We start from the raw sequence: 14,746 nt of genomic DNA on the forward strand, positions 1-14,746 counted from the left end.
TGTCATTGTTTCCGTTTCCACCAACGAGAAGCCTCGCGCATCCGCATATCTTTTTTTGTTGTTTTGCCTTGAATCTGTTACGTTACGTACTTGTTTGGGGAGAGTTGATCTATTTTTCCAACCATGGGAGACATCGAGGCTCCCAACTCGAATCGGCCGCGCCAGAATGTCCTGCTCTCTGTTCTCCCGAGCAAAGAGTTCGCCTCCTCAAGGAAAGGAATGCTGCTTATTGCTGAAGTGGTAAGAAATGACCAGAGGGATCACTTCTGTAACAAATGAAACTCTTACTCTGCCATTGTTTTCGCCAGATACGCACAAAACCCCAAAGCGCGCTACGTTTTGGATACTTTTATTTGCTGTTCTCAAAGCGTCATGGCAGCAATGTGTTGCTTTAATTCACGTTTGGAAACAACTTTAATTCACTGTTTAACTTTATTTTGAAGTTGGGTCAGTCAGTGTCCGTCACAGGCTTTCCATTAGTAAAGGGAGGAGCAGTGAGGGGTTAAAGCAACTATGAGGTAAACCTCTAGAACTTGGAATACACATTTGTACTGGATTATAGACACACTGCATGAAGACCACCCCAACTATCTTGTCCATTGTACCATCGGTGCTGTCAGAGATCAAGCTAAATAAGCCTCAGTCTCTCAGTGTTGTGCCAATTTAAAATCAGCTATGTTAACGTGTATAGAGTATAGTGGTTACTTTTTATTCTCTGTTCAAGTGGGTTTCAACAAAGCAGGGAACTGACTGTGTGTGGTGTTAGTAGTGAGGGCGGGGAGATTACCAGCATCATGCATTTGTTACAGGAAGGGTCTCGCTGTTGCATGAACCCTTAAATTAGTGTCATGTGAGAGAGCAGTCATCTCCCTCACAGGCACATCCTCCACTCCGTGGCCCAAACATGTAGCCTGGAGCACAGTCCTCTGTGTGAATGCAGAGCTCAGCAGCCCCCTGCACGCACACACAGGCACACACACGCACACACACACACACAGACACGATACAGCCTCTTTACTACTCAACAATGTGACCGCTATCCTCACCCCTCGGCTAAAATGCTTCGTATAACTACACTAAAAAAAGCAATTGGCCTCTACTGACTACAGCAGCAGTGTGTGCTGTTGTGCATATAGTTGAGAGTGCACCTGGTTTAAACTTACTGTGATACGACTCACTTTAGGACATTTGTGTCAAAACCTCTGCTAAAATCAGAGAACATGAAAACATCTTTAAGAAAGATGACCCTATAGGCTTCAGTTAAAAGAGATGAGGTGTTATTTGCAAATGACAGCATTTGAAATGAATGTGGTTGTTGTTGCTGTGTCGGTACATCTGTGTTTTACCACCTCGTGCTAATCTAATCTCTGGAGGAAATCCTGCTGTGTGTTTGTTTGGTTGAACTTTTATCTTTGACATAAAGTGTCAGTTTAAATACACAATTCTGAAAAAAACCCCGTTTCATTTACCGATAGTAATATGTGGCCTTTTTGGTTTTATTCATGCATGTTTTGAGATCTGTTTTTTAATACAATGGAGGGGAATGGAATTTAATTTGAAAGCGCTCACATTATTGAGAAACTGCATTTTAAAAACTCAACAGCAGTGTCTTATTACAGAAACAGTGTCCCTGTTACTCTGCAACATCCATAGAATGGAAAGACAACTTCTGTATTGATGTATGTGATGTAGGATATCTTTTGGAAAATCAATTGACACATTTATAACCAGAATAGCTTTGAATTTTCGGCTAATCCAGCAAATTAAATACCTGACCAAGACAGGGACTTCATCACAAAGTAAAATAAAAATCCCAAACTGCCATAAAACAATCTTTGATCGCAGGTTGCAACTTTGTACAAATGATGCAATACAACCAGAGATATAAAAAGGATGTCTAACAGTAAAGCAGTATGGGGAAATCGCTGACAGTTGACAAATCGATGTTGTCTCACACTATGCTGTCATATCTCCCAACCCGAACTGGAACTACTTTTTACATGTTGCTTTCTTGAGTGAACTGACCCTTTACACTAGAGTTTAAGTTTCCATGGCTGTTCATTGGTGTGGAGCAGTAGTACATTGGGATTCATTTGGTTTTAGCTTCATATTTCACAAGTTAACCATGTCCTTTTAACCATCCCTGGTATACTGTATTGTATGGTACTGTACTTTTCACTGCAACCTCCTCGCTGTACTGTAGCTATAAGCTTTTTGTCCCAGAACATAGTATCATAGTTGCATTGTCTTTTGGATGCAGTTTAAAGTTACAGATAGTGTTATATGAGCTCACAGTTAATGAAGTCAACTGTTAGATGTGAGTAAAGTCAACACAGCCCATAGCTTTTCCATTCTTGGGAGCATTAGTCAGACACAGATCCTGCTGAGCACGCATTATTATCCACAGTGTGTCAGAGCACTGTGCATTTCTCATTAGGATTCTCAGTCGCAGCCAGCAACAGGCCCAATAAGGAATGTGAAATCACAGGGTGTAAACCTAATGTTGCTGAAAAAAGATTTTTTTTGTAGCGTTTGAAATATTTTCAGAATGCAAACAAGCTGTTAATAAAGGGTGCATGATGCGGTAAATGTGTGCAAAGTGTGCCTCCTGCCTCGGTGTAAACCGATTGTACTGTCAGAATCCTTAGCTCAGTATGCAGCCCTAATGTGTTTGTGGCCTCAGGATTTATGATGTTTTTGTGAGTTTAAAAGCCCCCATATGCACTCACAGCAAGTTTCACCTCCTTCAAGACCTACTCAGTAGACTCATACCTTTTAAGGGCAATGCTTTGAAGACACGCTCTCTCCCATCTGACCCCACTTCATAGGACAGTTCGTTACAGTGCAGCTCATCTTTTATAGAGTTTGCAAAACAAACGATTACATGATAATTAGTCATTTGTCAGAAAATGCATCACAAACAAAATTGTTGAATTAATATCAAGCAAAACTGCCGTGAAATAATGTGTCCAGGTTTTTCAGTGTTTTTTTTAAAATGTAATTATTATATCTTTGGCTTTTGGACGAAACAAGAGATTGTCAAACGTAACCTCTGGCCCCGGGGAAGTTGAGATGGACATTTTTCACTGTTTTCACTATTGTCATTGACCAAACCATTAATTCATACAGCATCAACAAAAATATGATTGGATCAAAAAAAAGAATTGTTAATTGCAGCCTTAATACAGTCTCACTCACCAGACAGTTGCTTTTCTGATGTGAGATTTATTTTGCCGGATTATGTACAGTATACAAGAAAATGTAGAGATGCCAGCTCATCTATTTTTATAGTGCATCATAGTCATCCCAACATCCCAGACCCTATTCTCCATCAGCAAACATGCCCGAGCATCTACTGAGGAACTCAAAGGAAAGCTTCGAATTAACATGTAGAAATCGTATCGATCCCTGACAGGATGCTGCTCACAGCAGCATTTTTAAGCAATAGCAGCTGCAGTGGTTTGGGTTCAGTCAGGGGGAGTTCCCAACCTCAGGCCAGTGTAGGATGACTGACTGAGACAAAGACAAGATGGCCGGGCCTGTCTGAGATTACAGCGTCTGGACTTGCATTCGTTTGCGCTGATATAATCTGTCCAGCACTTCTAATGGAAAGCGTCAAACACAGGGCAGGCTCAGCTACTTTCATTGTAACTACCGTACTTGTTGCAAACAAAGAGCACTTTTGAACGTCCTCTTTCATTATAACAACTTTATGTTTTTCTTTGCTTGCACGTGCATGTTTGTCTGAGAGAGAGCAAGAGAGATTCAGTGTAACAGTGTACAAGTCGCTCCGAAAACACGTTATCTTTTAACAGCTGTATCTCCTTACAGGAAGTGGGCCTGAAACGAAAGTTACGGACGTAACTACGGTTCTATGAATCCTGGATGACCGCCAGAGGCAGTGCTTAACACTGAATGTATTCCGTCGCGCGCATGCGCAGGTCGAATATTTATATCAACAAAGTCACGTGTGACCTCGGATGACCACCGTCATCTATAAGTTCCGGTGTCATCCTGAGCTCAGTCCTATGGAATCTTCTCGCGAGTTCACGGGATTCCGAGTGACCAAGAACTCTGGCGGTCATCCAGGATTCATAGAACCGTAGTTACGTCCGTAACTTTCGTTCTATTTCATCCTTACTGACCGCCAGAGGCAGTGCTTAACACTGGATGACTTATACCAAAAGAGTCACGAGGAAGCACAGTAACTACCCCTTATAGCTCCGGCAGAGAAAATTGGCCAAGAACCCTCCCCAGTGGGTGAGGGCCGGCAACGTTAACTCTGTAGTGTTTGGTGAATGTGCTCGGCGATGCCCATGAGGCCGCCGCACATGTATCCCCCACAGGCACACCACTCAGGCTTGCCCTCGGTGTGGAGACACTCTTGGTAGTGACCCTTCACCCCGGATGGCCGAGCGCAGCCGCTCGCCTTGTATGTATCGGCAATGGCCTCCACTATCCAGTGGGACAGGTGCCGTTTTTCCTTTTTTTCCTTAAAAAGGAGCACAGCCCTTCTTAGGCTCACCATAACTGACTATGCAGGCGGTGGCTGCCATATAAGCTCTGAGGGCCCACACTGGGCACAGCAGCCTTGACCTCTCCTCTCCCGATGGGGGAGGGGGGGGGGTCAACTTTGCCAGCTGGATAGGCCGGTTTATATGTGAACGTATCCACCCCCTTGGGAGAAACACTGCCTTAGGCCAGAAAGTGACACCCAAGCCATCTGAGTTCCACCTCAGACATGATTCTTCCACTGATAGGGCATGCAGCTCGCCCCCACATTGAGCTGAATTGACAGCAAGGAGAAAACCGTCTTGCTGATAGCCATCTAGGCTCCGCCTGTGCCAGGGGTTCAAAAGGACAAGCATAAGCTGTCCAGTACCAAGGGTAGGTCCCATGCAGGGGAGACCGGCCCTTATCCAGGAGAGACTGTAGAAACTCAGTACAGCAGGCACGGGGCGCTGTACTGGGACCTTGTTCCGAGCCGCACACTAGTCGGAGAACAGCTTCCACCTGTTTCTTGTACTGCAGGCAGGTAGACCGCGCACTGGCATTCAGAATAGTCCGTCAGACTGGTTCTATGCAGCCACTCAGCATCCGGTCGGGCCCCCCCGTGACCCCTAATTGAAGGCGGCAGGGATTGGAATGCCAAATCCGACCCTCTAGTTGCGACAGGAGATCCCTCCTGTCGGGGAAGAACTCTGACAAGCTGATAGCAAAAGCAGAGGGACTGGTGGAAAGGCATAAAGAAGATCCTCTGGCCACGTGTGAGCCAGGGCATCTTGACCCAGAGGGCTGGTCCTCTCCGTCAGGGAGACCCAGTGGGGGCAGTGGGTCGACACGTCTGGATGCAGCCGCCACTCTCCTGGTGGAGGCTTGTAACAGAACAGGAAAACCACAACCTTGTTCCATTCCCCTGGTGGGTACATTGCCCACAGGCTGGTCAGGCGAGGGGCCTCCCAAGTCAGAAGGCCACGGTGATCCCCGTAGCAACTTCTGCAGATCTGGTGCCCCATCGATAGTTCATGAGAAATCACAGCAGAGGTGCTGTCCACCGGACAAGCACATGCTTTCCCTTCAACATGGAAGGAAGTGCTCGAGCGCTAGCTCTAGAACCTGGACCTGCGGTCTTTCAGCAGACAACTGCCCCAGGCTGTCCCGTTCTGTCACCCTGCACCCGCCTTGAGAGGCAGGTACCTGTTGTGACAATCTCCTGGTGGAATGGAACCGAGCCCCTGGGGCTCGGTTCCTGGGACACTGTTCGCCAGATATGCACTCCCTCCATGGGGATAGTGAATAGATGAATAGACACTGTTTCGATAATATTATTGCCCTGTATCTGTGCCACTTGGCATCCAAGTGAAGGCTGTTCAGCCATCCGCACTGGGGCGACAGACAGGCCCTCATAGGGCCACCCTAATGAAGGTTATGCTCTGAGAAGGGCTCAGGTAGCTCCTCTCCATGTCCACCTTGAGGCCTACCGGGCCACGTGAGAGAAGGCGAGCAGTGTCCTGTGGCGCCTGAAGCCGGGACGGCACCTAGGTCAGCCAGTCGTCTAAGTACGGCAGTATGTTCACGCCCTGCGATTGCAGGGGGAAAGGACAGCAGTAACACACTGTGGACACCCATGGGGAGATGGGAGAGTCCGAATGGAAGCACCCAGGACTGAAAGTTGTGGTGACGCACCATGGGAACAGGCGTCGATAGACGTGAAGCACTCTCCCTTGGAAATCCGCTGATGGGAGAAAGAACCCTGACAGCCGGCCTGGAGACATCTCCTGGCACCCCTGCCGGGGGGGACGGGGACGTAAGTAGGGTTGTATAGGTAGCGGTCCGGCCTCTCAGCAGGACGCCGAGGCCTGTTGCGCTACTAGGGTAAGCTGGAGGCTGAGAAACGGCCTTGTGGGCCAAAAATGGGACCCCTAGGTCTGGGGGTGCAGGCATGTCCCTGCAAAGACCAGAGAACTGCTGCCAGGTCTGGCTAGCTCTAACAGTCCGCTGAAGCGCCTGTACAGCAGCTGACTCGAACAGCTCACCAGGCTCCACTGGGACAGTATGGAGGGTCCTCCTACATGTCTCAGATAGGGGTGACTGCGCCAGCCAAACCTGGCGGCGAGTCTGAACCAGGGTGGACATCATACATCCATGTTCCCTCAATATGAGCGCAAACGCCTGCAATGAAGCATCACTGAGCAGAAGCGTCGAAGTAGCCCGCTGCAGAGAATCTGCGAGGGAAAGCATGAGGTGGGAGAGGGAGTTGTCGATACGGTGCACAGCGCTGCTGTGTCCTAAGCCCTGGATAGCAGGTCATCTTTGACCCGACATTGGGTCGAGGGCACCTGGCATCGGGCCTCAGAGTCTCCTCAGGGGAAACTGATGGACGCCATAGTCGTCTAACTGGCTGGCATACGTGCAAGGCCAGATTTGCCACCTCCTGCATGGTCTGATGTAAGGCGGGAGAGAGCCCTGGTGTCTCCACCATGCACGCAACTCCCTCAGATATTCCTCGGAGGGAGGAAGAAAAGGTGGTGAGGGCGGGAAGGTGCCTGAAGAAGGCACTCACAGGTGGATGTTCCAGCTGCTGTGTATGCCCGGCGTGCAAGCGCCATACAAATGACCAGGGTAGGTTGGTCTGGATTCAGCTGCCCTGACAGGGGGAGGTAGCCCTCCCGCATCAGGTGTTCCACTTCGGCCAGCCTAGCAGACCTTACTGCTCAAGGCGTGATGCCGCAGGTCCTGCCTGGGTTCTCCCTGCCAGGGCAAGAGGTCAGGGCCGTCCTCCGGCTGAAGAGGAGCTATACAGGTCCTACAGCCGGGAGAGTTTAACATGGCCGCGATTCTGGTGGAACCCTTGTCCCACTAGTTTATGCGGAATTCCAAATCAGTCCGAGCGGGAGCGCTCTGCTGAATGTTAAGAGAACAGGCAGGGGGCAGTCAGTGGCGAGTGATCCTTCGGACACTCTTCCCTTAGCCAGCCGCTGCGGATATTGGTGACCCACCAGTTAGCCTGAGCGAGAGCACTCTGCAACTGTGGAAACAGGTCAGGCAAAGTCCTTATAGTGAGAGGGGCGAGGGCACTCTCTAAGCCCACTCTCTTCACTAAGATAGTTGCTGCAGATATTAGTGTCCCCCCAGTTAGCTTGAGCGAGAGCACTCTGTTACCGTAAAAAACGGACAAAACAGAACACAGTCCGTACAGTGAGAGGGGAGCGAGGCCACTCTTCACTAAGATAGTTGCTGCCGATATTGGTGTCCCACCAGTTAGCTTGAGCGAGAGCACTCTGCCACTGTGGAAACAGGTCAGGCAAAGTCCTTATAGTGAGAGGGGCGAGGACACTCTTCACTAAACTAATTGCTGCAGATATTGGTGTCCCACCAGTTAGCTTGAGCGAGAGCACTCTGCCACTGTGGAAACAGGCCAGGCAAGTCCTTATAGTGAGAGGGGAGCGAGGACACTCTTCACTAAGCTAGTTGCTGCAGATATTGGTGTCCCACCAGTTAGCTTGAGCGAGAGCACTCTGCTACTGTGAAAAACTGACAAAAAGAACACAGTCCTTACAGTGAGAGGGGAGCGAGGACACTCTTCACTAAGACAGCTGCTGCAGATATTGGTGTCCCACCAGTTAGCTTGAGCGAGAGCACTCTGCCACTGTGGAACAGGTCAGGAAAACAGTCCTCATAGTGAGAGGGGAGCGAGGACACTCTTCACTCGGATAGTTGCTGCAGATATTGGTGCCCCACCTGTTAGCTTGAGCGAGAGCACTCTGCTACTGTGAAAACGGACAAAAAAAACCACAGTCCTTACAGTGCGAGGACACTCTCCACTTGGACAGGTGCTGTAACTCTTGGTGTGCTACCAGTTAGCCTGAGCGAGGGCACTCTGCTAACTGATATCCGCTACCGATATGTCCATAATGTTTACAACAATCAATGGACCCACCGAGTATTAGCTTAGTCTAGTTAGCCGGAGCGAACTCGACAGCCGTAATGCGTAAAAACCATCAATGGGCACAACCTCGATGTTGATTTAGTCTAACTAGCATTCACCGAGTTAGCCTGAGCGAGCACATTCCGCTAACTGTGATCGTTGTAATGCTACAAAGTTGATGGCCAATACAAAGTTGATGGACGCAGTCCCAGCATCAGCTTTTGTTTAGCTAGTTTCCCACTGAGTTAACCTGAGCGAGGACGCTCTGTTAACTGTGACAGCTGTAAGGATACAAAGTTGATGGCTACAGCCCCAGTATCAGCTTTGTTTAGCTAGTTTTCCACTGAGGTAACCTGAGCGGGGACGCTCTGTTAGCTGTGACAGCTGTAAGGATACAAAGTTGATGGCTACAGCCCCAGTATCAGCTCTGTTTAGCTAGTTTCCCACTGAGTTAACCTGAGCGAGGACGCTCTGTTAACTGTGACAGCTCTGTTAACTGTGACAGCCGTAAGGATACAAAGTTGATGGACGCAGTCCCAGTATCAGCTTTTGTTTAGCTAGTTTCCCACTGAGTTAACCTGAGCGAGGACGCTCTGTTAACTGTGACAGCTGTAAGGATACAAAGTTGATGGCTACAGCCCCAGTATCAGCTTTGTTTAGCTAGTTTCCACTGAGTTCACCTGAGCGAGGACGCTCTGTTAACTGTGACAGCCGTAAGGATACAAAGTTGATGGACGCAGTCCCAGTATCAGCTTTGTTTAGCTAGTTTCCCACTGAGTTAACCTGAGCGAGGACGCTCTGTTAACTGTGACAGCTCTGTTAACTGTGACAGCCGTAAGGATACAAAGTTGATGGACGCAGTCCCAGTATCAGCTTTTGTTTAGCTAGTTTCCCACTGAGTTAACCTGAGCGAGGACGCTCTGTTAACTGTGACAGCTGTAAGGATACAAAGTTGATGGCTACAGCCCCAGTATCAGCTTTGTTTAGCTAGTTTTCCACTGAGTTAACCTGAGCGAGGACGCTCTGTTAACTGTGACAGCCGTAAGGTTTACAAAGTTGATGGACGCAGTCCCAGCTAGCATCCAAGTTAGCCTGAGTGAAGACACTGCTAACTGCGAATTACGTCAGATGTAAAGATTAAATCTCCATGTACACAACGCCAATGCGGACTAGTGTCTCACAAAGTTTGCCTGAGCAGGAACACTCTGCTAACTGTGATAGCCGTAACACTGTGAAGGGCGGGCCGACAGCGTAATTCTACGCTCTCGTTAGCGCGCCACTCGATTACTAGAGCGGAAGCGCTCTGCCAACCGTGGAACAAACAACTGTTATAGAAACAATGTTAATCGATCTTACCGATTGCTGTCATCACGACTTAGCTGCCCTTATCAGACTGGTGACGACCGATGATAGGGGCGTCCACCAGTCCGGGGCTTGATGTCCGCACGGCGAACACACCGTTCCCTCCGAAGAGGGACAGCTCGTCGCAGCCTTTGGAGGGCGAGAGAACCGCAACTCCGACCGGTAGTCACAAGGCTACAGCGACGAGCTCTAATATGTCTTGATCGTAGACACATCCTTGTTTAAGCTACCATGGTAGCTAACCTGCGACGCGAGAAGAAAAAAGGACTGAGCTCAGGATGACACCGGAACTTATAGATGACGGTGGTCATCCGAGGTCACACGTGACTTTGTTGATATAAATATTCGACCTGCGCATGCGCGCGACGGAATACATTCAGTGTTAAGCACTGCCTCTGGCGGTCAGTAAGGATGAAATAGAACTGCAATTCCCTCAGACTTCCAGCTGTGGGACAGTTTTACATTATCTCAGAGGAAGAAGATCAAAGAAGATTCATTTTATTTAGCCAGTTGTGTTTTAAAATATTAATTTGCCTTTTGCTTGAAGCAGCTCACTTAATTAATTAAATATGAATTCAAGACAGGAGTGACTTCTTCAAAAGCTCTTAATTATCTTTGATCCCAAAAAGAAACAGGTTTTAGTAACTCAACTCTTCATTGATCTAAAACAAAGCCCAATAACAATATACATTTATTTAGTTGTTTTATTTTTACTCTTTAAATATTTATTATCCTTAATTATTGATTATTTTTCATAATCTGAGCACCACAAGCGGAGTGACAATTCAATTTTTGGACACATCATACAATGACATTTTTATGCCTTTTTGATATACTGTATGACCTTTCATGACTTTTGTGACATGTATACAATGTTCTCATTCTCATCTTCTAAAAAGAGGAAATTGTATGCAGGGGCTTTATCTGTGGTTATTGTGGTTCCTCTCTCTGTTTACATCATTGTTCTCCGACTGTTGGGTTTCTCTCCACGTCTCTCCCGTGTGTGAATATCGCACTTGAGTCCGCATCCGAGTCCGGACCCAGAAGCCGTTGTGTCTGGACCCTGGACCTAAAAACGATTGATAATTGATCATTGTAAACATTTTACGGAGCGCTTCTATTTTAACCGGCGCAGCTTTACGGCACTCATTCAGCGGTCCAGGAAACACACCGACCAATGGCATGCGTTGTAAATCCCATCAGGTGATACTACTCAGCCAATCAAATATGTGTATTCCGATAAACTTGCCAACTCTAGTGAGATGTACACACACGGGGAGACGAGCCGAAAGACCGAGCAGTGGGAGAATAATATGTGAGTCAGAAGTTATCCCACGTGGCATTCTCCAAAAAGACAAATGTGGTCAGAGAGACCTGAGCCTTTAACCAAGAATGGACCGACTTTTATATGTTACTTATTCCCACGGGCAGGTCAAAACCAGTGCGTCTCATATGTTCAGAGTCATAGCGACAATGTGAACCGCCACTACCAGACAAAGCACAACTCTTTTGAGCAAATGTACCCACTCACATCCAAAATGATGTGAATGAAATAGAAAATAAAACTAAAAGCCCAATATGATCAGAATCCCAACACATTCATTCACTGCCAAACAATGATGTACACAGAGAGAGGAATAGAGCTGAAACAAGTGGTTTCAACAACCACAGATATAACGTTAGACCCTGCAGACAAATTTCTCTCATTAGAAGAAGAGAAGAAGAGTATCATGTAACATTGTTGCTTTTTGGATGACATCACTTCCCACCTGAATAACCTGAATTTAAAGCTGCAGGGCAAAGACAATTCAGTTAAATACATTTTTCTTAAATTAAATTAAAATACTTTGTTAAAACACTATAGCTTAATAATTGCTCTTTTTGACATACTATACTATGAATATTTATAACTTTTTTCATACTATACTATGACTTTTAATGACAATTGTATGGCTCGAAAAAATGTGTTAAAAAAATTGTAATATGTAAAATGGTTTCTTTAATATGTGGTATTGCTTTTTATTTATGACTACAACATTTTGAGCATGGCAGGCAGAGCGGCCCTTTGCATGAATGAGGTAAGAACAACGTAGAAAGGCAATACAATACAGTAGGTTTTTGCTTTTGGCCTGTGAGCCACCATACAGGTTTTGTTTCTGCCCCCCATACTGTACATTATATGTTTCTCTCTCTAATCGTCTCTGCAGGCACTGTCCTTTGTGTCATTTGTGTGTTTCGCGGCATCCACAGCAGCAGCCTTTGTGACGGTTCCTCTGCTGGAGTTCCTAGCTGCTCTCTTCTTGTTATTCGCTTACTCAACCAAATTCAATGAGAGGTTTAAAGGCTTCATGTGGCCTCTTATGGTGAGCGCAATTTTCACATAAAATGTAAAACTTTAAAGTCGATATGCATGATTGTAAAACTTTTTTTAATAATGACAGAAGAAAAATAGTACAGTGATATGAAGTTTCTCTTAATCATAGTGTTTCTTGCTTTTCTCTCAAAGGATTTCATAAGATGCGTGTCTGCCTCCATTATCTTCTTCATCTTCTCGATCATTTCCGTATCCAAATATGTGGACGGTTCCTCTAAGGCTGCTGGGGTAAAGTCCACTTTTACGCTCATCTCAATATAGCCTACACCACCGTTAATTATGTTTTAAGAACACAAAAAATAGCCTTTCTGGAATCATCTCAGTTGTTTTAAATTGTAGCTTTTAATCGTTCCTGTTTCAAATTTCTTTTTTTCACAGATATTTGGGTTCATTGCCACCATCGTTTTTGCTTTAGATTTTTACCTCATCTTCAACGAGCTGGCCACTTTCCTGAAGCAAGGAGGAGGCGAGTCCAACGAGGAGCCATCGAGACAGCAAGGTTATGACTTTTTATCACATTTTTACATACTCTGACTTTTTATAAAATGTGTATGTCATACTACAGTATGTCTTTCATATTTGCATTTTTATGACATAATATACTATGACAATTTCATGACAATTTTATAACATACTATTGTATAACTTTAAATTACATTTTTATATTATTTTTTAAGACTTTTTTTCTGGAATAATGTACCACAACATTTTTATGGCATACTATACTATGACATTTTAAGGAATACTATACTTTGACTTTTTATGACATTTTTTGGCATATTATACATTTTCAGTTACATTTTAGTCAAATGTTTGCACGAAAATCAGTACACTAACCAAAGTTTTACTTATTAATGTAACTTCTCCACACTCATGCTGATACCAGAGGTGTTTTCATTTTTGTTTTTTAGATGAGATTTCAGACTCTGATTCGGACTGAGACCGCAGACCAGCACCACCAGGAGACCAGCACCACCAGGAGACCAGCACCACCAGGAGACCAGCTGACAACTTTGATCAAACTAAATACAACTAACTTTGCAGGAGAAATTTCCACTATGAAGCCAGCATCTGTAAAGATCTGCAAGTCTTTAATTGTGTCACAAGGTTACTTTGATACTGTGTGCAGCAATCACCACATGGTTACATTGCTTGTTGGTTAATTCTAATAATTATGTGCATTTATTTGCAGTTGGGGACTCTCCATATAGTCCCCGAGAGCCAAACATGTATAAAGAGCGCATTCTGAGAAAATATAAATGCCAACCTTGTACCTTATAGATCATAAAGCTGGGAAATCTTTGGGTCTCATGATACTGGGTTCTCAGAAGCTGTTTGCACGATCTGAATGTGGGAGCATATGTCTAAATCTGAAATAAAGATTAATATTGACTTTTGGGCCCGTACTGCGACCCTATTTACAAACATAGAGTATAACACTAAATTAATCTCATTATTGAATACATGTTTAGGTGTGCCAATAATGAAGCATGTGAGTCACCATTTATACATTTTTAGTATTACTATAAAAAAAAAACCCATGTACACTATATAGAAGAACAGATTGGTTGCCGGTTGGCTGGTTACCACCTCTGTCCAATTGTCTAAACTCTACAAGAGTCCATTCTTTTGTAGTTTGAGGATAATATTTACCGGTCTTCCTTTAACTTTGACTTTTGGCTCAACAGAATTCCTGTGGCTTGCTGTACCACATGACAATATGTTCTGCATCGTTACAGTTTTTATATGACCCAATGACCCATGTTTGAAAGTCGGCATGTGACAGAAATGATGCTACATTTTAAAATCTCTTCGACGAACCCAAAGTTTGATAGACTCTCTGCTCTTTCGTTTCAGTTTGTCTACTGTATGTGCTTCTTACAACCAATGTGTGCGTGTAAATAACAGTGCATTGAAGCCCCTTAATGCATTATTATATCGTTAAATGCTAGATATCCTATATGTGAATCTTTTTTGTTTTGAAAAGTATCTTTGAGTTCAGTTCTTCCACAGCCACTACTGAGGAATTACACGCACTAGCCACAGCGAGTGTTTATGTCATATACACACTGCACTGCATGAGCGTTTCAACAGCACTGATTTGAAAATGGATGAAACAGTGGCCTCTACTTTCATGTGGAATTTCAACTGTTGAGAGCAATTGGCATATTAATGGTTCGAAAAATACTTCCAAGGTTGCAATTACATCCAATAATTATCTGCATTGTTTGCCCTTTATGGGAGAGTGTGTTACTTCTGTGTTTGAATGGTGTCCAGGCAGAATCCTCGAGACTGAAGATACGTGATTTTCACTGGACAGCTATAAAACTCAACCATACCATTTACCGTACAAAATCCAAAAAAGTTGAACACAGCACCATTTTATAAAGGAGGTCACTTGCTGAACTATTGTTGGTGAAATATAAAGATGTTTTTTTTTTTTTACTGTTTTGCCTTTTTGTGAAAAAAAGTTTGAATAAAAAAAGTGAGCTATTTTCAATCATGTCCAAATTACTTAAATTATTTAAATCGTCACGATAAACTGAAGTGAAGCCTTTTGTAAATGTTTTGAACACAAAAAT

The 14,746-nt window shown here is 45.0% G+C and overlaps 1 protein-coding gene across 1 annotated transcript; it reads left to right on the plus strand.

Annotated features, from left to right (window-relative positions):
- The first annotated feature begins 26 nt into the window (after positions 1-26).
- On the plus strand, positions 27-14,664 carry cmtm3 (CKLF-like MARVEL transmembrane domain containing 3). The gene is made up of 5 exons (XM_079282052.1): positions 27-240; positions 11,998-12,153; positions 12,297-12,392; positions 12,543-12,663; positions 13,076-14,664. Exons 1-5 carry the CDS (start codon positions 124-126, stop codon positions 13,102-13,104), a joined length of 519 nt encoding a protein of 172 aa, XP_079138178.1. The 5' UTR covers positions 27-123; the 3' UTR covers positions 13,105-14,664.
- Positions 14,665-14,746: the final 82 nt, after the last annotated feature.

Source organism: Melanostigma gelatinosum, assembly GCF_949748355.1.
Source record: "Melanostigma gelatinosum genome assembly, chromosome: 2".
In the NCBI taxonomy this organism is placed as follows: Eukaryota; Metazoa; Chordata; class Actinopteri; order Perciformes; family Zoarcidae; genus Melanostigma; species Melanostigma gelatinosum.